Source organism: Sarcophilus harrisii, chromosome 2 (genome assembly GCF_902635505.1).
Source record: "Sarcophilus harrisii chromosome 2, mSarHar1.11, whole genome shotgun sequence".
NCBI classification, from domain to species: domain Eukaryota; kingdom Metazoa; phylum Chordata; class Mammalia; order Dasyuromorphia; family Dasyuridae; genus Sarcophilus; species Sarcophilus harrisii.
The window spans coordinates 589,636,645-589,663,491 of NC_045427.1; the positions used below are offsets into that span (position 1 = coordinate 589,636,645).

The 26,847-nt window shown below is 35.6% G+C and overlaps 1 protein-coding gene across 3 annotated transcripts in view; it reads right to left on the reverse strand.

Annotated features, from left to right (window-relative positions):
• Positions 1-26,847, reverse strand: part of BLNK (B cell linker) — a 129,824-nt gene that overhangs the window by 55,924 nt on the left and 47,053 nt on the right. For all 3 annotated transcript variants that reach the window (XM_031956172.1, XM_031956171.1, XM_012540518.3), the window contains exons 2-3: positions 13,155-13,220; positions 2,676-2,725 (exon numbers count right to left, since the gene is read on the reverse strand). In XM_031956172.1, the coding sequence (XP_031812032.1) occupies positions 2,676-2,725; positions 13,155-13,171 (67 nt within the window). In that variant the 5' untranslated portion in view covers positions 13,172-13,220. The remainder of the gene's footprint in view (positions 1-2,675; positions 2,726-13,154; positions 13,221-26,847) is intronic.

Below are 26,847 nucleotides of genomic sequence, written 5' to 3' on the forward strand. Positions count from 1 at the left end.
TTTTTTTCAGAAGATTAGCTCAGCCATTGTATAAGAGATAACAATAAGTGAACCTTGAAGGAGAGAAAAACAATAGAAAATTACTGCTATAATATGGAAATAAGGTGATGGGGACATGGACCTGATTTGTGGAAATAAGAGAAAAGAGAAGGAACATATAAGAGCTACTTTGATAAATTAATGAGATTTGGTGATAGGCCAGACAGAGTGAATGAAGGAAAGAAAAAGACCAAAGACCAAAGGGTCATAACTTTGGAACTGAAAGGGACCTTAGAGGTCATTAAATCTGACTCTCATTTTACCAGTAGGGAAACTGAGGCACAAGGGGGCTAAGTGACTTTATCAAACTCATATAGCAAAGGAGTGGCAGAGCTATGCTTTGAATCTAGGTCTGTTGCTTTTTTTCATTTTGATATGCTGCTTAGATGATGGACTGAATAAGCATCTCCGTTTCAGATATATGTATGTATTCATGTCTATATGTATGTATGTATACACAGATACATATTTATCCACATACGGTTATACAGACATATACCTATACACACATATTTTTATTTATATTTATTCATATATGTGTGTATATAAATACATATATTTATATATACATATAAAATAGTGAAATTTAAATTTTTTTTATTTAGAAAATAAATATATTAGCCACCAGAGTTATAAAGACAAAAAACAAAACATTCCCTTTATTCGAGAAGTTTACATGTTATTATATACAATGATCATTCAGGACTGGGAGAAAATTCCCTGCCCTTCTTTCCTTCCCAAGAATTAATCAAAGGTGAGGGAAATCATCTAAATTTCCCAGAAATGATGGTGGTGGGAGTAAGGGTTCTGTCACATTAGAAAGGTCCAGGACAGATTAAAGTAGATACTAAACTATCTTTGGGGATAAAATTCCCATTTCACCCCGACTTTCTGCCGTTTGCCTTCTTTCTATCCTGTCTTTCCTCTACTCACTATCTAAGACATGGTAATCCAACCAAGTTAACAGATATAGGGTACATTAAAAGAGGTATTAATATCTAGAATATGGAAGGTGATAGTGCCATTGTATTCTTCCATGGCCCAATGACATGTGGAATGTTGTAGTCAATTACCTAATTTAGAAAAGACATTGACAAACTGGACAAATCCCAAAAGAAGGACACTGAGATAGAGACCAGACTGGAAATCATTCTAGTCAGAGAAAATGGAAAAATTTAGTCTGGAGAAGAGAATAATTGGGGAAGAGGTGCATGATAACTGATATCAAGTAACTTTGATGTGGAACAGAATTCTTAATCTGGGACCTTTAAACTTAAAAAAAATATTTTGTTAACTGTATTTTAATATAATTGATTTCTTTAGAATTCTACCAATGTTATTTTATGCATTTAAAAAATATTCTGAGAAGCACCAATGTGATTTCTTCTTCACCAGATCGCCAAAGAATTTCATCATTCATACACACACTGACACATACACACAAGTTCAGAAATCTTGGTTGGATTTAAAATCAAAGTATATGTATTTTGAGTCCTCACTCTGCTTCTTAATGTAGGTATGTTCTTGGACAAATCATTTCATCTTTTGTAATTGGGCCTTTCTTTTTCTTTCTCCCTTCTCCTTCCTGATCCCTTTGGTCCCCGTTCCCTTCCCTTTCTTCCTCCTTTCATCTCTGGGAATCATTTCTTTCATTTCTGAGGTATCTTCTGGCTCCAAAAAGAATATGGTTCTTTATATATTTAATGAATGACTTTCATGTGGAAGGAAGAGCTGTACTTGTTCTTGGCCCTGGGGGGCAGAACTAGAGACAATGGATAGAAGCTCCAGAAACAAAATCTGACTTGATATACAAACAACTGTGAATGGCCAGAAGTGGAATTCATTGCCTAGAAAGTAAAGAATTCTCTGTCCCTAGAAGTTTTTTAGGTGAAGACTGGATGACTGCTTTTAAGAAAATGGTGGCACTAATTCCTATTTAGATACCACTTGGAGCAACTCTAGAATTCTATGAGTTGTGATAATTTTCTCTTCCCTGGCCAAAGCAACATTTTGATCCTCTGAACACTTTCCCAAAGGTTGCCCACCTTAGCAAATTTCTGAGGCTCAGCCAAAACAAAAGTGGTTCCTAAAAAGCTTGGGGAAGTGGTTGTGCTCCTGAGAGTCAGGAAAGAGAACCCAATTTTAAGGCTCACAGGAAACAAATGGTTGTTGTGGCCTCTAAGAGCCAAGGCTCACCACTTGGATTGGCTTCTAGAGCCCAACAGACAATGCCCTCCAAAGCTCATAGGAATTTGCTGTTGCTGAGCTCCCGAAGCTCTGGTTCTGTGGATGGCTTTGGTGGTGAAGAATTAGAACATCTTTTTGACTCAAGGACTTGGACTTGGTGTGAATCATAGCCAGCTTTGGCAGATTAAAAGATATAGAGACACTTTCATGGGTTGTAGTGAAGCCAAAGGGAAAACTGAATTTTGGAATCATGATAGCAAGTGACTACTGTTTATTAATAATTTATCATTCTTAATTTTTCTCCATTATCAGATACTGGCTATGTTAATTATATCAAGAAGTTAAATCAGATGCCATTTTCTTACAGAATTTCATTGGTACCATAAGATAAACATAATCCAGTGCTATCTAAAAGAGATTTAATTAAAATTTCATTAGGAAACTCTTACCTGGAACATAATCCCTTTGAGGCACACTGGGTGGTGCTTTGCTTTTTAACCTGTGGACAAAAATCATTAAATACATAATTAATCAGATAACTATTATTGAAGTCCATTATATTCACATCTCAAAACAGAAGGTTCACACATATTATAAGTTACATATATAAGGCTAATCACACTCTTATTTAGACCAGAAGTTCTGTGGTATTCAAGGATAGATTTCAGGGGGTTCATGAATATTAAAAAAAATGATAATTGTATTTTACTATAATTTATTTCCTTGGAAAACTGGAAGCAAAAAAGATAAAAGCTTTTAGACTATATAAAAAGCCCCATGCGTGTATGTGATTATTGATGTTTATTATTGTTATATCTCCTCCATTAATGCATCTTTCCCTTCCTTTTCCCCAGGAAACTAATTTTTGTTAACAAAAGAATACAAAGAAAAGGGTGATGGGGGAAGCAGTTTGGCAAAACTAACACATTAATCAAGTCTGTGAAATGTTCCATACCCAGAATTCTACAAAATCTCTGCAAAAAAAAGGGAATTAGATATGTTTTTTTATCTTTTCTTTGGAATCAAATTTGGTCATTATGATTATATAGTATTCTATCAAAATTTTGTGTTTTTTTTGTTCTTCCAATTTACATTACTTTACATAGAAATCTTCCCATGCTTCTCTGTTCTTCATATTCAGTAATATGGAATATAATATTCCATTGCATTCATATATCATATTTTGTTTATTCATTACTCACTTAATGGTGATCCACTCACTTAGTTTATATTCCTTTGCTAACATAAAAAAATGTTGCTGGGAATATGGGACCTTTATGTTCTTATTCATCTTGGGATCTCTGGTTCAAAAGCATGACATTTTTTTAAAAAGCATGATTGCAGATTGCTTTCCATAATGGTTGGATCCCTTCACAGCTTCACCAATGGTGTGTTCACATCCATGTATTTTCCAACTCCCTCCTCCTCTGAATATTTCTTTCTTTTTTCAATTTTGCCAGTTTTCCAAGCCCAAAAGTGAACTCTTAAAGTTATTTCAAGAGTTTGATGTACATTTTTTTATTTTACTGATTTGGAGCAATATTTCAAATGATGATGATGATGATTTTTTTTTTTTGGCTTTTTTTGCTAAGGCAATTTGGGTTAAGTGATTTGCCCAAGGGTCACACAGCTAGGAAGTGTTAAGTATCTGAGACCAGATTTGAACTTCAGGGCTGATGCTCTATCCACTGCTCCACCTAGCTGCCCTTCAAATAATTATTGGTTTTCATTTCTTTTGAGAATTCCTTAATGTTTTTTGCCCTTAGTCAATATTTTTGTGATAGTTACCTATATAGCTTGGATATCAGACTTTTATTGACAGCTTCATTTCTTATTGCAGTTGTGTGGATTTTATTTGGGCAAAAGTTTTTCAAATTCATGTAATTTAAATGATCTGTTCTATCTTTTGTGATCACCATTATCCCTTGTTTGTTTAAAAATATCCCTTAACCTCACCAACATAGATAGCTATGAAAGGGATATGTCCTTATTCTCTTATAATTTTTTTTCATGGGATGACCTTTTAATATTATGGCTTTCTTTTGGAAAAGAATTGGAAGCTGTTGCACTTCACCAATAGTACCATAATTTGTCAGAAAAGAGATTCCTTGGACTCACATGATTACTGAAGTCCCTTCCAACTTTCAAATTCCATGATTCTTTGACAGGTTAACAATGAAGATGTTTTTAAAAAATTAATTGTAAATGTAGAGAATATTATGATTGGTGAGACCAATGATAAAAATCAAGTCTAATTCAAAGAATAAAAATGAGATGTAGCATGCAATTAAGACCTCACCTATTCAAACGAATTACTGATAATGGGAAATGGATAAATAGACAATGACACAGAAATATTATCATTTTCTAGGAAGTGTCACCGATAAAAATTAATCACCAAAAGTGAACCTAGAAATTGTATGTCAGTAAAGACTGAGAGGAGTTAGGTACCACATAAACAGAATCATTTTAGAATATGAATCCATTTGCAAAATATTCTAGAGAAAGATGATGAGAGCTTATAAATAATCACTTCATAAAAGAATAAGAAACAGAAGAATGTCAAACAAAAGAAAAGCTATCCCCAGTTGCTATCTGCAGGTGTCCATCTTCTGTTCTTGCCTACTTGCCTACTGTTCTTGCCTATATACTGTATAAAGAATCCTTTTTATTTCCTAAAAAATAAACTTTGAAGATTGTCTCATTCCAAAGAAATTCTTTCTCTTTCCCAACTTTTGCATCTGAAACCTGGAATCCCAGCGTGGTATACTTTGATTTTCAGAAAAATGCCTTTTACCTATAACTAACCAAGTGTTGCTCTTCTTTTGGCCCTGAAATCAATACAATGCATGTTTTTTTGTTTTTTTTTTTAATGTCAGACACCATCTGGCCTTTTTCTTCTTCTGTATCACATATGATGAGTTACTTCCTCATAAAAGTTCCTGTCATTTTCATTCAAGCAATCAGTTTCTCCTTAGTGAGTAAAAATCAGATTCAGAATAGAAGTTCCTTTCACTGGTTCCTCCCCATTTTAAAGGATGACATTATTATTAATGTAAATCAAGAAACTAATTCTCTATTCTGCTAGAGAAGGAGCTATATTAGATATCTGGATAATAATGTCCTTCAACACCATATCATATCATGCTCCTGGGCCAAATTTGACTATTTTTTTTTCTGGACTTCTCATCTATTTCCTCTTTTGGTCCAGGTAGTGCATAGTATACCCAGGGGACATATTATTTCTGTTTCTTTTGATCTTAAATCAAATGCCTCCTGCCATGCACCATCCCTCCTTACATGAGGATATTTTTTTAATGTACAGTGTTATTTTACTCATACCTCTTTTAACTTATTCCTTTTCTTTTAAATAAAGTATATCCCTTTAGAGTCATATTTCAGGAATGACCCTCACCAATCACTGATTGTCAGTGATACCAAAGAGATCAAATTTGCCTCCTTTCGTTAAAATATCTAATCTCCTTCACTTGTTGCCCCTATTTTCTGCCTTATATGTTGGCATCTGAAGTCAAGGGCTTTACTATAATTCTTTGTTCTTATTTTGTACACAGTCTTCTCCATTTCTTTTTATTTGATTTGATTAAATTCCCCCCCCTGAGGCAATTGGGGCTAAGTGACTTGCCCAGGGTCACACAGTGAGGCACTATTAAGTGTTTGAGGTCAGATTTGAACTCAGGTCCTCCTGACTTCAGGGCTGGTGCTCTATCCACTGTGTCACCTAAATGCCCTCTTTTGATTTTATTTTACTTTTGCTTTTTTTTCTTTTTAAATTGTAAGGCAATTGGGGTTAAGTGACTTGCTCAGGATTACACAACTAGTTAAGTGTTAAGTGTCTGAGGCCAGATTTTAATTCAGGTTCTCCTTACTTCAGGGCCAGTGTTCTATCCGCTGTGCCATCAAGCTGCTCCTCTCCATTCCTTTTTAGGAACAATAAAAAAGACTTTGGGTTTGGAGTCAGAAGAACTGGGTTTAAATTCTGGCTCTTTATTTACAACATGTCACTTAACCATCCTAAGTCTATTACCACATGTGAAAAATAAAGGGGTTAGAATATTTGGCTCTGTATATAAAGAAAAAATGCTGGCTACTGGTTACTCTTTGTAACCTTTCTCAGAATGTTTCCTTCTCTTTGAGACTGGCAATATTCCAAGGCAATATTCTAAAGAGAATATTGAAAGAGAACTTAAGATTGCAACTGCAGCATAACTAATACCTTTGTCTGAACACCTATACCCTTGCCACACTCCCTAGGAACATCAGGAAAGATGCACACGATTTTCCTTTTGGATCATTCCAAAATGTGGGGCTGTAGGGCTAGCCCCAGTTTCTCCTGGGTAGATGCTAGGATCCTTGGGAGGCATCTTAGTCTCTGTTGGGTAGAATTCTTTTACAGTAAATATACTTTCGATTTTCTGGACTTTATTGTTGATATTATCTTGTGGATAAGCTCTAGTGAAAGTCTTCTTGTAGTCGGGAATATTTGGCTCAGAAAAGAAGGCAAAGAGAAAGGGAGGCATTAGAACCAAGTGATAAAGATGTATTAGCGGACCATAGCAGACAGGGTTCAAATGCCACAGGCCTCAGATCCCAGGATTCACAGAAGATTCAGAGGGCAAGAAAATTAGGAAAGTTTATATCTTTTGGGCATTTAGAGATCAGCAAAGTTTAGGATAACAACAGACATATTCTGTTTTTTCTACACCACAGAAGGGCAAAGGTTCTCTGGACCATTTCCTAGAGGAAGCAAAGCTTTTTGGGTGTAGAAGTGTGAGCTACAAAGCCAAGACTTTCCATGTTATTCTCCACAGAACCACAGATATATTAAGAATGACATTTAGAAACATTGACTTTCATTTTAAGTACATTCTACCGCTGTCCATGCAGTAGCTATGAATTCTTCTATATAACGGTAGCATGAACATCCAGAGAAATGAATCAGTGCACTCTTATTTTTGTATTCTCAGGAAAGATTCCCTCCCCTAACATATTTCAGAACATATTTGTCAACATGGGGAAATTTCGGGTATAGCAAATTCCTTTACCAATACAGATCATCAAAACTCTTTGACCTAAAATCATAGGATTACATATTTAGAACTACCAGGGACCTGAGAGATGATCGTCTCCTACCCCCTCCAATTTTATTCATTTTACTAGGGTACAAATACAGAAAATGAGGTCCAGAGAAATTAAGCTCCTGCATCCAAATCTTACACTCCATCTGCTATGTCTCAGCTGTCTCATTTCTGAACATACCACACAATTAATTTGTATGTCAATGAGAGCGCTTCCAATGCTATGCAAAACTCATTAATTAGAATCATGACAAAGTTGTTTTATGATCAAAACTCATAATAAAACATATCCATGAAGCTTTCTGGCATTTCTGTCTCTTCCATCTTTCTCCCACTAAAAAACAGAAACAGGCCCATTCATTTAATCTAAATCAACAAACCTCCTGTTTAGAGATCCTAAAATCTTTCCCCATTTTGCAACTGTATTCAAATTTCCTCCCCATACTTTTGAATTTTAAAGACAAAACAAAACTTCTTTTATATCACACATGTTTTTTCTGCTCATCTCTCCTTCCTGTAAAGGAGCTATAAACCAACTTTAAAACAAATATACCTCCTTCTTCCCAGGTCCTTGTCTCTTTGGCAAAAACCTATCTGTCTTCATGAATAGAGAGGACCTATTTCATGTCTCATTTTAGTCTATATGAAGGAAGGTTGGAAATTCCAAATGAGCTATAGCTCTGCTGATAATTCCTTAATATGTCGGAAACTGGTGATTTTGTGAATATGAGTTCCTTTCTTCCCTGATGCAGATACTAAGCCCTCAGATACTTACTAAGTGTTTTACAATGGTTCCCGTTTTTTTAGAAGCACATTGCTTTGGGGCTAAATTGATGAAAAGCCTACTCAGACTTCACTAGACTGAAACTAAAATGCCTTATGTCATCAGACCTTTCCAGCTTGGTAGGATCTGGGAGAGTTTGTGCTTTGTTGGCATAGATTTCTAGAACCAAAGATGTCCCCTGAAGACTATGATGAGGCAGCAGGCCTGGACTTTAATGTACTGAATTATAGTAACAGTGGGGCTACAAAGCCCTTCACAATCAACACAGCATTTTTCCCAAATAACCCTGTGAAGTTGGTAGGGCAAGTATATCATTTCCACTTTATAAATGGGGAAACAATTTCAGAGAAGTTAAATGACTTGCTTATAGTTGCACAACCAGTAAGTGGCAGAGTTCCAATGATAAGAGTGTTTTTAGGCTATAATTAAAATCAAAATATGAAAAGTAGACATGATCCCTTATGACTTTGGAAGTGGAATTTGAGTTGAGTTGAGTGGGAATTTCCTCATCTGTTTTTTGCTCCCTTCCCAACTTCTATTTGAGTTTGTACAAAGTAGCCTGAATTAAGAAGGATGGCTCCAGACCAAATGCTTATGGAGATTCATTTCCTGGTTTTTAAAATGTGAGTTAGTTCCAGTTACTTCATCTTGTTCAATTTATCTTCAGTGGGAAAGAAGAAACAAAACTGTGCGACTTCCACTTCAGTCTTCTCTTCACCTGAAGATAAACAGCTTCAGTTATCTAGAGATCTCTCTCTGTCAACAACAAAGCTGCTAATGCATGTTCAGATTTGCTTTAATGATTGTCATCCTTCAAAAGATAGAATTTGCTTTAATGATAGTGTCATCCTTCGAAAGATAGAATTTGCTTTAATGATAATGTCATCCTTCGAAAGATAGAAGATCAACAATGGAAAATTCTATTTTAGATCTGATTCTCATAATTATCATTACCAACACTAGACAGAAGCCCTATAGTTTTAGATTTTATATCGTATCTTCTTCAGGATGTTAATAATCAATTAACCTAGTAAGAAACTGGACACACACAGAATTTGTGGTCACAAAGGATAGGAAAGTCACAAATAGCTTCCCCTCAATATGGGGAAGCTGATTTCAAAGGGTTCAGAGAAAGAATAAATATAAATCTTGTGAACTAAAATTCCACAGGCTTTCTCAGATCAGAAGAGATGGAAAGCAGCCAAAAATGAAATTTTGAAAGTGCAAAGAACAATTCCAATGGAGAATGTTGCCTAACACTCAAAAGGCATTTAGTAAACATTGACTGATTGATTAAAGCAAGGCCTATGCAAATATATGGGAAATATCAACATATCTTGCCACATAACCAGTATATAACTCTTCCTGTCTCCTTTGTTCTAGCCACAAAGTTACCTCGAAGTTTTTAAGACAATGAAAACAAGGAGAGAATGGACACAAATATATATCTTACTTCTGTAAAAATTGTGTTGAGTCCAAAGAAGTTCAGAATTGAACTAAAATTATAAAAATTTTAAAAAAAATCCTAAGAGCAACAAAAACAATTAAAAAGAACTATACTCAGGTAAAGATGAGGATCAAAGAAAAGGAAGATACTGCTGCTCAGAGTGGATGAAAGTGGAAAGAAGAAATTGTTCAACTCTTATGTTACTTCTGTTTTCTTGGTACAAAGATAAAACAAAAATAGCTAAGAGGGAGTTGATACTCAAGTAATAAGTGCCTTTGATAAGATCCAATCTAAGAAGAGTTTTTAAGCACCTATTGCACAGAATTGTTAAGTTCAGAGCATTGGACTTTGATAGATTTCTTCCTACATTACAAATAAAATTGATACATTTCATTGCTAAATCACTCAGCAATCTTTAAAGATGATGAAAATTGATTTACTGTTTCATACTATTTTTATAGAAAAGATGGAGAAATGTATAAGTCAGACTGTAGTATAAGATGAATACGGTTCAATATCTCTAAGTATTCGGTAGTTTAGATTAATGTTTTCTTTTAAGATATTATATTTTCCTTCTCTTCTTCCAGATTGTCCTTTCCTTCTATGTATTCAGATCTCCAATCAGTTATTTTTTGTCTGTTTGTTTGTTTTGTTTTGGTGGGGTTTGCTATTATGGATTCAAGTTTTTTATTCTGCTAATTATTTTTGCTAAATTTTTCATAAACATTGACTTTATAACTTTTATTTCTGTCTGAAACGATCCTTTCATGCTCTCTTGGGAATCTATGGAATTCTTTCCCTCTTCAGCTGTTGATTCATTTTGTTTTATATTGTAATATTTATTTTGAGATATCTTGACTCATTTAGATGATCTGGAAACCATCTTCCTTTTTTTTTTAATTGATATCATTCCTTTTAATTTATCTGCTCATACTCAAAGTCTTTGAGTTTCCTTCTTCCTATTTGTTTTTTTCACATTTTCCCCCCTTATGTTCCCAAATAATTCACATTGTGACTCCTCTTCTAATGATATTACTGGACCTCAAAGCTGTCAAAGCCCCTCCCATAATATAATATATTATAAATAATTTATTTTGCACTAGCTTGTTTCCCAATACTTACAGGAGGACATAATTCATCACAATTGAATGCTACTGCTCTAGCCCTTTTTACTTGATAGGCACTCCCACACATTCTGACATCCTGTCCCAGTTCTCTTTTTTGCTCATTTCTCTCAATGAGCACAATGTGCTGTCACACTTTAGTCCTAGCCAGAACAAACTTCTGGCCTTTGGTCTTCTAAATACCCAGGGACAGGGGGGAGAGTTGAATTCTAATTGCAAATTCATGGGCTGGCTTGAACAGCCCCTGCCAGAGAGAAGGGAAAGCTTTAAGGATTGGGGATTACCTTTCCTCACTATTAGTGCCTTAGGTTGTTATTTTATTAGAGTTTTAGATATCTTAGACCATAAAAACAACTGAAATTACTTATCTGTTGTGAATAATTATTATTTTGGAGAAGTTTGAGAGATTATGAAGATCTGAGGATCAGAAACCTTGTTGGTCACATGCAACCTAATAGTGCAGTGTCAGTTTGGAAGGAGACCTCCAGTGGAGTGATGCAGGGATCTGTTCTTGGCTCTATTCTAACATTTCTATTAATGATTTGCATGAAGTTATAGATGGCATGCTCATCAAATTTGTAAATGACACATAGCCGAGAGGGATGACCGACATGTTTGATGATAGTCAGAATCCAAAATAATCCTTATTACACAAAACCAAATTAAGGAGATCAAGTCCAATAGGGATGAATTCACAATTTCACAATTGGAATCAAAAGGTTTGGCTAAGAAGAAATTTATTTGGAAAAAAAATCTAGGAGATGGTTTTTAAGCCAAATATGAGCCAACTGTGACAGCCAAGAAACCTTACATAATCCTCAATTGCATTAATTCCATTTAATTCATCAATACTTTGAACACCTACCATATGCTTATTATGCCTACACTGTGTTTGGTGATAGGGATATAAATACGAAGATCAGATAGTTCCCATCCATAAAGCACTTACATTCTTATATTTCTACAATGGGAAAAACAATACCTACACAGATTAGGATGTGTAAAATACAGGATGTCCCAAAAATCTTAGTGCCGTTTTAAGCTATAATATTATAGCAGTAAGATTTTGGGGACAGATAAAATACAAAAAACACAAAGATGTGTGGGGAAGAATATTCTAGGTATGGGGAACAACCTATGAAAAGGTACAGGGGTAGGATATAGAATGTTATATATGGGGAGGGTGGGGACCAAGTAGGGCTAATTTGGCTGAAGTAGAGAACACGGAGTATTACCAGTCTGCTTAAACAAAGATGTTGAAGCAAAACTGTGAAGGATTTTAAACCCCTCAAAGGAGTTTGTATTTCATCCTAGAGGCACTGGGGATCTACTCAGATAGTAATTAAGAGCCCAGGTAAGAGGTAATGAGGAGGACCTTAACTAGTGTGCTGACTCTAGTGGAGAGAAGGGGGGAAGTAGAAGCAAAGGAATTTTGCAATTGATTGAGGTGGGAAGAAGGCAGGATAGTTTTAGGGAAGGGTGATGAGTTGAAGGCCCAGAATTTAAGAAGACCTTTTAAAAGGATCAAGCTGTGTCAATTGATGAGGTACATTTAAAAAAGAAATCCAAAAGGCAAATAAAAGAGAGCTAGTAGAATGAATTTTTTTATTGTAACATAAAATAATAATATTTGCTTATAATTATTTGTATTGAAAGTACATTTGCACAGATAGAAACTACTTAATAAATGAAAATAAAATTACTTTTTAAATTTTGCATCAATTGACCTTAGCATAAAGAGAAGGAACTAGTATACAGAACTAGGAAGGAGAAAGTCCTTTTGTACTCTGCCTTGATCATCCCACATTTGTCACTTATGCTTAGTTTGGGGCATCACATTTTTTGGAAGGACATTCAATGCCTGGATATTGTGTATAAAAGGATGATGAGTCTTTCTAACTCTGGCTCAGGGCTCCATCCACTGCACCATATGATAATTGATTGAAAGAAATGTTCCCATTTATGTGGATTATACAAAAGAGATTAAAGTTGAGGTGCTAGTTTCATTTGAAGGTAACATGCAAAAGAGGGACTAATTCTCTTTGGTCCAAGAGGATAAAATTAGGAGCAATAGTAAGGTATGGTGATGTGTGACAGTATAGCGTAGAAGCAAATTTAGACTTGATATCATAAAACTTCCTCCCAATTAAAGCCATTCCGAAGTGGAGCTGCCTTGGGTACTTTGTTTCCTTCAATGGGTTTTTTCCAGCAAAGGTCAGATGATTACTTCTTAGCTATGTTATAGGTAGGTTCTTGTTCAAGTATATTCATTCAGACTGGAGGTTTCTTTCAACTCTGAGGTTCTGTCATTTATCATTAGGAAGGAAGAGATGAAACAGGGGTACCTTCTAAAAAATATTTAGAACTATTCTGGTAACATTGCTTTTTCCCTTCTTGCTGTATGTTTTTCAGGAAGTAAACCACACCTCTTATCCATTATCTATGAGTACAATAAAATTGGTGAAGATTCCACTTACTTTTTAAATTTGTTCATTATTCCACCTTCATTGTTTGTAATACCATGTAAGACCTTTTGAAGTTGCCTGTAAGAAAACCAATCATAAAATAACATCAGTTATCATAAAAATAACAACTTTATAGTTTGAAATTTATATACATATTTTAAATCATTCTTCAAGAGCCTCAATCTCTCTTGTGACTGAAAAAAGGAGAAACCAAACCTCATTTTGGATTAAACTTTGTTTAAACAATGTTTATTGATACCTATATACTATTTTGTCCTATTAAATGAGTTTAAAAATTAAGTATTTGGTATATGGTGCTATAAAGAAGGTAGCTTGTTAGAATGAAACATTAGTCTTTGCAAGGAAAGGGAGGGGCTAACTCAGACTGTGAGGAAGAAGGGTAGGCTAAAGACTATGGGAGAAAGAATACTTTTGAGCAAGGTTTTGAGAGAACTTGGTATTGGCAGAGTGGCTGACTCTGGCCTCTATAAGACAACTTTTTGGGGATGGAGAGTCCTATGCTTCTAAAAGAATTCGGCTAATAACTTTATTAGCTGATGAGGCCATTTTTAGGATGGTGAACAATAGGACAGAGTTTCTATTTGAGACTCTGGAGAGGCAAGGAACACACTGAAATTATTCTTAGAGAAAAGCACAATGCAAAGCTGAGAAAGGCTCCAGACTAATGAATGGTTCTAACTGAAAGGCAATTCTTTAGCTCAGCTAATTAACTATTACCTACCTAGGAGTGAATAAAATCTTAACACTGGGAAGCAACTTAGAAAACATCTATCTAATCAAATTCTTTCAATTTGTTGGACATTGGGAGATCCATGTTTCTTTAAAGACCTACTATGTGCAAGGCACTGTGTTAAATGCTTTATAAATATTATCTCATTTTTATTGCACAACATGGCAAATATGGAAATAAGTTGAAAAGGATCACACATATTTAACTCATGTCACATTGCTTACTATCATGGAGACCGGGTAGTGAGATAAAGGGGGGAACTGGAATACAAAGTTTTACAAAAATGAATGTTGAAAACTATCTCTACATGTATTTGGAAAAATAAAATACTATTAAAATTTTTCACATTAAAATTAAAAAATAGAATAGTTAAGCAAAAATAAATAAATATTTCCTTTGATGTTCACAATAATCCTGGGAAATAAGTATTATCATTATCCCCTTTTTATAATCAAAGAAACTGAGGAAGAAAAGGGTTGAGTGATTTGCTAAGCATCATATTACTACTAGGTATCTGAAGCCAGATTTGAACTCTGGTCCTGCTGACACCAGGGCTAGTAAATGAGTCATTTTTAGATCTCTATCCACTAGTATAAAGCACTGTGAAAATCCTAAAGCTCTATATAAATGTTAGCTGTTATCACCATCATCATCACAATTATAATCCTCATTTCAGGGATCTCATAAATTTAGGAGAATTAGATATCAAAATTAAAAATTCTATTAATGTGCCATTAAAAACATATACATGAACATGAAAATCTGGAAGCTAATGACTTCTACTAATATATCATTCTAAAATGCTGACCTAGGCAGAAACACCCTGAGGGAGAGATGAGAGATGGCTTATATCAGGTCACTTCTACCATCTTGAATATCTTTTCTCCTTAGGAGTCTGATAGCTTAAAACCCTGAACCCAAGGATCCTGAGAATAGTAATGTCCCCCAAGCTATCAGATATAATAAATGCTTCATTCATTTGTTCATTCATTCTTCATTCATGTTAAACTGTAGGTGTGCCCATAATTCTTGGCAATTGGTGACTACCACCATGTATAAGCTTCTAATCTATCTCCTGCTCTCTCAGCCTTTGTAGTCCATACTAAATATGAGCAACATCACTGTTTTGTAAAAAAATCATTTTATTCCCCAGCACAGAAGTCCTTCACTCTCTATCCATCTAAAATTCAAACTCCTGTCTTGGCCTTCAAAGTCTTAGACAACCTCACCTCCCATCCTTGTCTCTGACCATTTCCTCATTCCAATCAAGTTGCCTCTTTACCACTTCCCTAACATGGTTTGCATGTTACCTGATGGATCACAGATTCATATTTAGATCTGGAAGAGAACTTGGAGGCCATCAATCCTGACCCTTCATTTCACAGATGAGGAAACTGAGTCACAGGACTGTTAAGTCAATTTGTCGACAAACATGTCATTAAGTGCTTTTGACGTTCCAAGCACCATACCAAAAAAAAAAGTTTCTAGGGGCAGCTAATTGGTGTAGTGGATAGAGCATCAGCCTTGAAGTCAGGAGGACCTGAGTTCAGATCTGGTCTCAGACACTTAGCTGTGTGACCCTGGGCAAGTCACTTAACCCCAGTTGCCTCAGCAAAAAAGAAAAAAGAAAAGTTGCTTCTGCTCTCAAGGAGTTCACATTTTAATGGAGGAGACAACATGTAAATGAGAATTCCCTGCTTGAGAAAAAATATGATGTTTTACATTAAAGGGGTTCTTGAATCCAGTTAGGATGTTCTTTCTCTTTGCTGACTTCTTATATAGTGGAGCAGCTAGCTAGCATAGTGAATAGAGTGCTGGGTCTGAAGTCAGAAAAACTCCTCTTCCTGAATTCAAATTTATCCTGAGACATTTATCAGTTGTGTGATTCTGGGCAAGCCACTTAATACTCTTTGTCTCAGTTTCTTCATCTGTAAAATGAACTGCAGAAGGAAATGGCGATCTATTTCAATATTTGCCAACAAAGCCCCAAAAGGAAGAGTTTGTTATAAAGAATTAGACAAAATGAAAATAATCAGAAAATTATATGCTCTAAATATTGTTTATTTGCATGTGGAATTTTTGACTCTTAATTGTTTTCAACTCATTTACATTTAGTTTAAAATGTAGAACTACATTCCAGACCCTATGCATGACAAGGAGGCTATGCAGATGATAACAAAAATTTTGCTTAAACTCAAAGAGCTTTCATTCTCCCAACAAGAAATAGCGTCTACCTAGATGAGTAAAAACAAAATATAGAATCACGGATTGACCCTGTGATCTCACTGATGTAGGCAACTTCTGGGTGAAGAAGTTCCCTCTACCAAGGTGGATTGCCACCTCATAGGACCCTCTTCTGATGTCTCAACCCTTGCAGTCTTCCAATCTCCTCCCTTCTTTGACTTCTGGAAATCATGTATTCTCTGGCTGATTGGCCAGCAGAGCTCAATGCCCAAAGTCCACCCTAACTGGTGTCTTCCAGACCTACCAAGTCCGGCCCACACCATGCTTGACCTCTGCTTTACATGGTCTCAGCCTCTCATGCTATCTATCTCTGTACTCACAGATTTGATAGTATGGCCTTTGACCTAACTTCTTTTTTTTTTTTTTTAATAGCCTTTAATTTACAGGATATATACATGGGTAACTTTACAGCATTAACAATTGCCAAACCTCTTGTTCCAATTTTTTCACCCTCTCCCCCACCCCCTTCCCCTAAAATGGGGATGACCAGAATGTTAAATATATTAAAATATAACTTAGATACAAATAAGTATAATACCAAAAATTATTTTGCTGTACAAAAAGAATCAGACTTAATTTTGTAAATTAGCTTGTGAAGGAAATCAAAATGCAGGTGGCATAAATAAGGACTGGGAATTCAATGTAATGGTTTTTAGTCATCTCCAGAGTTCTTTTCTGGGTATAGCTAGTTCAGTTATTATTTTATTAGAAATGTTTGGTTATTCATTGCTAGGATGGCCTATCCATCAGGACTGGTCATCATCTAGTATTGTTGGAAGTATATAATGATCCCTGGTCCTGCCATTTCACTTAGCACGTTCGTTAAGTCTCTCCAGGCCTTTCTTGAAATCATCCTGTTGGTCATTTCTACAGAACAGTAATATTCCATAATTTTCATAACCACAATTTTTCAGCCATTCTCCAACTGATGGACATCCATTCAGTTTCCAGTTTCTAGCCACTAAAAAAGGGCTGCCAAAAACATTGGAAAAACAGGCCCTTTCCCTTTTTATAATCTCTTTGGGATATAACCCTAGTAACACTGTGGATCAAAGGGTATAAGTTTGAAACTTTTTGACCATAGTTCCAAACTATTCCAAAATGGTTGGATTCCCCAACTCCACCAACAATGAATCAATGTCCCAGTTTTCCCACATCCCTCCAACAATCATCATTATTTTTTTCCTGTCATCTAGCCAATCTGACAGGGTGTGTAGTGGTATCTTAGAGGTCTTAATTTGATTTCTGATTAATAATGACTTGGAGCATCTTTTTAGACGAAATAGTTTCAATTTCTTCATCTGAGAATTGTCTGTTCATATCCTTTGACCATTTTTCAATTGAGAATGGCTTGATTTTTTTATAAATTAGAGTTAATTTTCATATATTTGGAAATGAGGCCTTTATCAGAACCTTTGACTTAAAAATATTTTCCCCAGTTTATTGCTTCCTTCTAATTTGCCCATTAGTTTTGTTTTGACAAAACTTTTCAGTTTGATAATGAAATTTTCTATTTTGTGACGAAATTCAGTTTGTTTTCAAAAACCTTCCCTTCCACAGGTCTGAGAGGAAACTTCCTATGCCCTCTAATTTTTAAAATTTCATTCTTATGCCTAGGTCATGAACCCATTTTTGACCTTATCTTGTGTAGGCGAAGTATGGATCAATGCCCTTGTTTCTGCCATATTAGTTTCCCAATTTTCCCAGCAATTTTTATCAAACAGTAAGTTCTTTCCCAAAAGTGGGATCTTTTGGGTTTCAAAGACAGGTTGCTATATTTGTTGACTGTTTTATCCTTGAACCTAATCATTCCACTGATCAATAACTATTCCTTGCCACCAAATAGTTTTGGTAATGCTGCCTTAGTATAGTTTTGATCTGGTACAGCAACCACCATCATTTGATTTTTTTTTATTAATTCCCTTTGAAATTTTGGACCTTTTGTTTTTCCATATGAACTTTGTTATTTTTCTAGTTTAAAATATTTTTGGGAGTCTGATTGGTATAGCTAAATAAATAGATTAGTTTAGGTAATATTGTCATTTTTATATTTGCTCCCCCTATCAAGAGATTTAATATTTTTTCCAATTTTAGATCAGATTAATTTGTGTGAAAAGTGGTCTGTAATTTTGCTCATAAAGTTTCTGATTTTCCCTTGGCAGATAGATTCCTAAATATTTTATATTATCAGGCTTTTAAATGGAATTTCTTGTAACTCTGATGTTGGATTTTGTTAGTGATATATAAGAATGCTGATGACTTATGGGGTTTATTTTATAACCAGCAACTTTGTAAAGTTGTGGATTATTTCTAAAACTTTTTAGCAGAATCCTTTTCTAAAAATCATGTCATCGGCAAAGAGTGATAATTTTTTCCCATTGCCTATTCTTATTCCTTTAATCTCTTTCTCAGCTTTATTGCTATAGCTAGCGTTTCTAATACAATATTAAATAGTAACGGTGATAGTGGGCAACCTTGTTTCACTCCAGATCTTATTGGGAATGGTTGCAGTTTGTCTCCATTACTGACCTAACTTCTTAATATTTTGCCCTACTTCTTTCTTCTTAGATAGATGTTACTCTGGCCCCTAGAAGCATTCTTACCCAAAGATAGACTCCTTGTGTATTGCTGGCCCAAAGCCTTTGTCCAGACTGTAATTCCTTGCCCAGAGTGCTCTACCTCTTTACTCTATTCCATCTTTCCAAATCTCAACTATCTTTTAAAGTCTAGCTCAACAGGACCAGGAGATCATTATACACTTCAACAACAATACTATATGATGTTCAACTCTGATGGACATGGCTATCTCCAGCAATGAGATGAACCAAATCAGTTCCAATGGAGCAGTAATGAATTGAACCAGCTACACCCAGAGAAAGAACTCTGGGAGATGACTATGAACCACTACATAGAATTACCAGTCCCTCTATTTTTCTCCGCCTGCATTTTTGATTTCCTTCACAGATTAATTGTACAATATTTCAAAGTCCGATTCTTTTTGTACAGCAAAATAACTGTTTGGATATGTATACATATATTGTATTTAACATATACTTCAACATATTTAACATGTATTGGTCAACCTGCCATCTGGGGGAAGAGGTGGGGGAAAGGAGGGGAAAAGTTGGAACAAAAGGTTTGGCAATTGTCAATGCTGAAAAATTACCCATGCATATAGCTTGTAAATAAAAAGCTATAATAAAAAAAATAAAATAAAGTCTGGCTCAAATTCCAACTCCTACAGTTTGCCTACCCTAACCACACAGCTTACGACGAACTCTCCTATTCTTGTTGTTGAGGCATTTTTCAATTGTGTTGAAATCTTCATGTCCCTATTTGGAGATTTCTTGGTAAACACACTTTCCTTCTCCTGCTCATGAGGAAACTAAGCCAAACATGGTTAAGTGATGTACCCAGAGTTACATAGCTAGTAAGTGTTTGAGGCCAGATTTAAACTTTATCCGTTGTACTACCTAGCTGCCCTTCCTCCCTATTCTGATAGCCCTTAATTTCTATATAATTCATTTGGCCTGGGTCACACACAACATAATATGTTGTTATATTTTTCATAGATTTTCTTTCTGTTTCTTTCTGTTCTGTTCTTTCTGTTGTGAAATGATCCCAACCATTCAAGAGATCAATTTGGAACTATGTCCAAAAGACTATAAAACTCTGCATACTCTCTGACCAAAACAATACCATGCTAGACCTGTATCCAAGATTTAAAAGAAAAAGAAAAAGGACCTATGCGTACAAAAATATTTATAGCAATCCCTTTTTCCCCCTGAGGTAATTGGGGTTAAGTGACTTGCCCAGAGTCACACAGCCAGGAAGTGTTAAGTGTCTGATTTGAACTCAGGTCCTCCTGACTCCAGGACTGGTGCTCTATCCACTGCACCACCTAGCTGCCCTAGTAATCCCTTTCTGTGGTAAAGAATTGGAAATTGAGAGCATGCCCATTAATTGGGCAATAGTTGAACAAGTTGTGTTATATGATTGTGATAGAATATAACTGTGCCATAAGAAATGATGAACAGATGGTTTCAGAAAAATCTTGAAAGACTGTCACGGAGGGGGATGGAGAGGGAGGAAGAAAAATGTGGAACACAAGGTTTTGTAAGGGTGAACATTAAAAACTATCTTTGGATGTATTTTGAAAAAAAATTAAAAGTTATTATTTTTAAAAATCTTGAAAGACTTCTATAAAATTACAAAATAAAATGAGCAGAATAAGCAGAACACTGCCCAGAGTAACAGTAGTACTGTATAATAATCAATTGCATACAATTACAATACTATAATTTAAGACAATTCCAAAGGACTCATAATGAAAAATTCACATTCTTTTCAAACCTTTAAAAAAATCTAAACATATCATGTCCAATGATTTGCCTTTATCCATGTGGGTGCTTCCTCCCTTAAATGAACACTCATTCCTTATTCAGAAATCCATTTTGCTTTTGCTCCATAGAAAGTTACATTTAGTAACTTTTTTTCCTTTAGAAAGCACCTGTGATTTCATTGATTAAGGAACCTCTCCACAAGAAAACTTCCTCTGCCAATAAAGATCTGCAAAAGATCTGTTTTACAACTAATATTCTTTTAGAAAGTTGCCTGGAGGGACCGAGAAGTTGTGACTTCTCTAGGGTCACAGGCAACATGTCAGAGATATGTCAAATGTTTCTGATTTAGAGACTAGTTTTCTATTAAGCCCCAAGTCTTTTCTTTTATCATAAATTATATATACAAACAATCAATCAATACCATTTATTGCTTGGACACGATAATCAACTGTAATGCTCTTATCTAGGTACCTACTGGAGCCCTCTTAGAATGCCATCTGCCAGGTACTTCGCATAATGACTTTTATAAAGTTAAATAAGATACTTTGACCAGCTTTGATCAGTTTCATCTTTGAATTACTTCTGAACTCTCTTCTAGCTGCTATTGCCCCAACTTTGTGCTTTTTCTACATCATTTTGTCAATTAAATCTAGGACAACGTGTGTATTTACTACTATCTGATCTGGGGTACCTCCAAAATGTCCTTTTTAAGAACTTCTGCAAAGCAACTGAATTTCAACATGTTCTGTACCTCTGAATACTCACCCCACCTGTTAAGAATAATACCCACATTGTACTTTATTTTTCTTTTATCTTTTTGTGTCTTGCAATTTATCTTTGTTTCCCTTCAGGGCATGTAGTGTATGTTGAAAACTTAAAAAAAAATCCACATGCAATATCGGCAAAATGAAAAACTTATAATCTTATAAAAATTCTTCCTCCCCCCAAGTCAAAATCAGGGCAGGATTTGTAATTTTTAAAGAAGGTGAAGTAGAAATATTGGGTCTTAGTAAGAAATATTTTGAATTTTCTTCATCTTGTTGCTAACTCAAAAAAACCCCAAAATCTATGAAGTTAATAAGTTTCATTCTTTTATTCAGAAATTGTTTTGTGTATCAAGGCCCTGTATCCTTTTATTTTTTTGATATGCCATTCTGCATAATTCTGTGTCAGTTATTCAAACGTATTAAAAATGAATCATAACATTTTCCAACTGGATTCCAATTGAGGCTGAAAGGTTTTCTTGTGAGTTTTAGATGTAGTTTCAAACATAAATGATTTTTTTTCTTTCATTAAAAAAATAACAGAAGGAAGGAATAAATCTCTTTGTAATATTCTTTGGTTACTACAAGGGTAAGAAATTATTTCAGCCTTTCTATTCTAAAAGTCTCTTTTATCTTCCTTTTGTAATGATCATTAAGTGGTCCCACTGATACTCTATTTAAAGAGTGTGTTTTCGACTTTGAAATCAGATACAAAATAAATCTCCAAGTCTATTCTGCAGGTTAATTTCTAGTTTAACATAATTTGGGGGATTCCTAAGTTGAGCCACTTTTCTAATGTTTAAAAAGACATCCTTGCAATAAATTTCACTAGATGGGCTTTGCAAACTATTTTTCTTATTGTTTTGTGGGATCTTTCTCCTCTCAACAAAGTGTTTGGTAAATGATCAGCACACATTTATTTTTGGTTCCCAAAACTTTAGCAGATCCATGATTTCATTCTTATCTGACATAGACTGCTATATAAGCTCTATTTCTTAAGCAGACAGTTTCCCAGGTCTTGCCAAGAAATTGTCAGACCTAGTGACTTTTCTCAGTTTCAGTTCTCATCTTCTCTATAGCGTATGACACTTCTCCTCCTGAATAGTCTCTTCTCTCTAGCTTTTCATAGCTTTTCTCTTGGTTCTCCTCCTATCTGTCTGACCCCTCCTCTTTGCTGAGGTCACATTCATCAACTCTGAAGGGCTCTTAGGGCTCTGTTCTTGGTCAAACTCTTTTTCCCTTTCATCATTTTTATGCAGATGATTCCTAGATTTATCCATCCACTTTACTGTCTCTTAGCCCCCTTCCTGCATCATCAAAAAGTACTTGGACCAAATGGTACATATGCATCTCAAACTCAGTGTGTCCAAAATAGAACTCATTCTATTTCCTTCAAAACATTCCCCTGAAACTGGGACACTAATAACATTGTTGGTGGAGTTGTGAACTGATCCAGTCGTTCTGGAAAGCATTTTGGAACTATGCCCAAAGGGCTATCAACCTATGTATAACCATGTGGCTCTTTTTAAAAATGAGGGGATTCAGACCAATTCCAATAGTCTTGTGATGGGGAGAGCCATCTGTATCCAGAGAGAGAACTATGGGGATTGACTGGGGATCACAACACATAGTATTTTCACCTTTATTGTTGCTGTTGGTTTGCTTTTTTCACTTTTCTCTTACTTTTTGATATGATTTTTCTTTTGCAGCATGATAAATGTGGAAATATGTTTAGAAGAATCGTGCATGTTTAAACTATATTGGATTACTTGCGTTCTGGGGGGAGGGTAATGGGAAGGGAAGGAGAAAAATTTGGAACACAAGGTTTTGCAAAGGTGAATGTGGAAAACTATCTTTGCATGTATTTTGAAAATAAAAGGCTATTATTAAAATTAAAACAAACAAAAAACATTTCCCTGTCTCAGACTTCCCTCTTATAGTTGAGGGCAACACTATCTTCCCATCAACCAGGCTTGCGATCTCATTGTCATCCTGAACTTTTCATTTGCTTTCAGTCCATAAATAAAATCTGTGTCAGATTTTACCATTTATAACTTCATTTATATCTCATATACAACCCCTTTCCACTGAAAAAGCTATTACTTTAGTTTGGACTTTCATCATCTCTCCCCTAGACTATTTATTACAAAGTTCTTTCTGTTCTCTCTGCCTCAGATCTCTCCCTACTCCAATCTCCTCCTCTCCCCATTCCCCATCCTCTACTCATCTGTCAAGGAAATTCTAAATGTCGATCTGTTTATTTCACTTATTCTTCAATAGCTCCCTATTACCATCAAGATCAAATATCAACTAGTCTCTTTGACATTTAAAGCTCTTCAATTCTTTCCTCTCTTTCTAGTCTTCATATACTCTATCTCCTGGCTGCTGCTTTGCCATGGTCCTGCTCCTCACCTTCACCTTCAAAACTTGTGCAATTTTTACCTTCTGAGGAGGCCTTTCCTGGTTCTCCAGGTCTAGTGCCTCCCTTTCTGAAATTGCCTCTCATTTATTTTTGTAGGTACCAAGTGATTTATATGTTATCTTCCCCAAGAGGAGGTGAGCACTTGGAGGGCAGAAACTGCCTAGCACATAGGACTTAAATGTTTTCTGATGGATAACTTTAGCTAGAATCACGTATTGAGGAATATCACTGCATTTAACTGGGTTAAACACAAACTGTTCATCAGATAAGAAGTCCTGCCATTTTTATAGGACCTGCCAGAACTTGTGTCCTACTGGGATAGCCTTTGAGAGCCCAGAATCACCCACACATGTACTGAGACCTCTTGAAGCTGAACTTGGTGGTAGCAATGTGATTTGGTAAATACCAGAGAAAAGGTATGGTTTATTTGTCTGAAAGCCTGTTCTTATGGACTCATCACCACCTCCCACCAATCACTACCATTGCATAGAACAGTTAAATAGGGTGGTTTCTTAGGTGATCATAGACTACTTTAACATACATATAGTCCAACATGAAAGATGTACTCCCATTCTATTTTATTCTGTTTGCTTGATCAATCAACAAACATTTATTAAACTCACCTATATGTCAGGCTCTGAGATAAGTGATGGGGATTCAAAGAAAGGCAAAAACATTGTCTCTGATCTCAAAGAGTTTACATTTTAATGGAAGAAGACAATATATAAATAACCAGGTAACATGCAAAATATGTACAGTGTAAATAGAAGGTGATCATACCATATCTGGGATAATATTGTGTTCAGCATTGGATGCCATATTTTAGGGATGTCATTGACAAATGGTGGAGCGTCAGAAGAGGATCACCAGTATGGTAGAAGGCCCTGAGACCATAGGCCTCGTGAGCATCAATGAGATGGAGGGAAAGAAGGGAATAAACATTTATCTAGCACCCACGATATGCTAAGCAAGTCACTGTGCTAAGTGCTTTTTTACAAATATTAGGGAAGACACTTAATAGAGATTTGATAACTAAGTATTTGAAAGGCTGTTCTGTGGGACAGAGACAAAATATGTTATGTTTGGCTCCAAAAAAGCAGAACTAAGAACAATGAGTAAAAGTCATATAGAGGCAGATTTTTGTTTATCATGTTAGGGAAAAAAAAACCCTTAGCAATTCTGTTGAAAAATGGGAAAATGTAGCAATGACCTCAGGAGGTACTGTTTCCCCTCCTTAGAGGCTTGCAAGAGAAGTCAATCATCCATTCTAGAGAGGGTTCTGTTTGAATCAGATAGCATTCTGTAAAGTCCCCTCTGGGTATAAATCTAAGATCCTCTGAGGTCTTTCCCATTCTGAGAATCTGTAATTATGGGGAGTGTTTTCTTTTATTTATTTTTCTTCTAGGAGTTCAGAAAGTTCCTAAGTAGTAAGTACTCTTGTGGATAGCTAAACTTCCTCATGCCTTTTGTAAAAGATTAACAGTTGGAAGAGTGAAAAGAACTGAGTTTTGGAGTCTGAGGACCTACGTTCTAATCCTAGTTCTGCTACCTGTGAGTTGTGGGACCTTAGGCAACTAATTTAAACCTCTGGTCTTCAATTTCTTAATGTATAAAGAAAGAAGGTTGGATTAGATGATCTCTAAAGTTCCTTCTAGTTTTAAATCTATGATATTGTAAAGGGAAAAGCTCAGGTTTACTCTGGGAGATACTTATTAAGTGATCCCATTATTTAAACCCATTTTCTAGGCATTGACAGCCCTCATCTTGGAACCATGGAGATGGTCCTAATAATGTCCATGTCTTTATACAGATGGTCCAGCTTAGTTTTAGGGCAAGTAATATACACCTATAAAAGACTGCTTCAGGAAGTCCCCAGTGGCACCTCAAATTTGATGAGACTCTCACCTTACATAAGCCATTCCACTGGTGTCCTGAATACATGTATCTCTTGGGATTGGGAAGAGCAGGAACCTGCCCATCAACCAGCCATTGGGAGGCCATGCAGCCCTCCTTATTTTAACGATATATACTTGCTTAAAAAGCAAGTTTGGCTCATCATTTCAGTGTTCTAAAAAAGAAACTATGTAGATTGGTAAGTTTTCCAGTTACAGGAATTCCAAAATACTGTGAAATACAGCCATAAGTGATAATATTTCTAATACCAACTAGGGGGAAATTGCCTTTTCTTCTATAATAGGAATTTCTCTCATTCATTCTGATCTGTAAAGGCAGAGCAAATGAAGCAAGCACAGATTTAAAGTCTGAAAAAAAATAGGCTTCCTCTAAAGCCTATTTGCACCTCTATAAACAGGTGCAAAGAGTATTAAGTTTGAAAGTTAGAAGTCAAGCTATGGGATATTGGAAAACTCAATTCCCTCTTCAGGTCTCAGTTTACTGTTCTGTAAAATGTTAAGGTTAGACAGCTCCTTCCAGCTTTGACATTCTCAAGTGTAAATCATTTAACAAAACTGGTACTCTTGTGGAGTACTTCCTCATGCCTTTTGTAGTAGATTAAAAGTTGGAAGAGTGAAAAGAACTGAGTTTTGGAGTCTCAGGACCCACATCCTAATCCTAGTTCTGCTACCTGTGGATTGTGGGACCTTAGGCAACTAATTTTCCTTTCCATTACTCACGACCTAATTATTCCAGTTGAGAATTATTTCTTTCTGTCACATATTTCATCTGGAGGAAGGATTAAAGGTTGTTTTGCTTGACCCCATAGGTCAGAAGTAGGATTCATGGGTAGAAGTTCCAAAAAGTATTCTACTCATTGTTGTTCAGTCACTTTCAGTCATGTCTGACTTTTTATGATCCTATTTGGGGGTTTACTTGGCAAAGATACCCGAGTGGTTTGCCATTTCCTTCTCTAGCACATTTTATAAATGAGGAAACTGAGGCAAAAAGGATTAAAATGACTTCCCCAGGGTCACACAGCCAATAAGCGTCTGAGACCATATTTGTACGCAGGAGGATGAGTCTTCCTGACTCCAGGCCTGGCACACTATTCACTAAGCCACCTAGCTGCCTAACTTCCAATATGTAAAGCTGTCCAAAAATAGGATCAGTACCTTGTAAGGTAGGAGATGGTCCCTCAATGGAGGTGTTTAATGAAAGCCTAGGTGGTGTCTTGTTCAATATCTTGTAGACATGATTCTTGCTTGGATATCGACTATGTAACCTG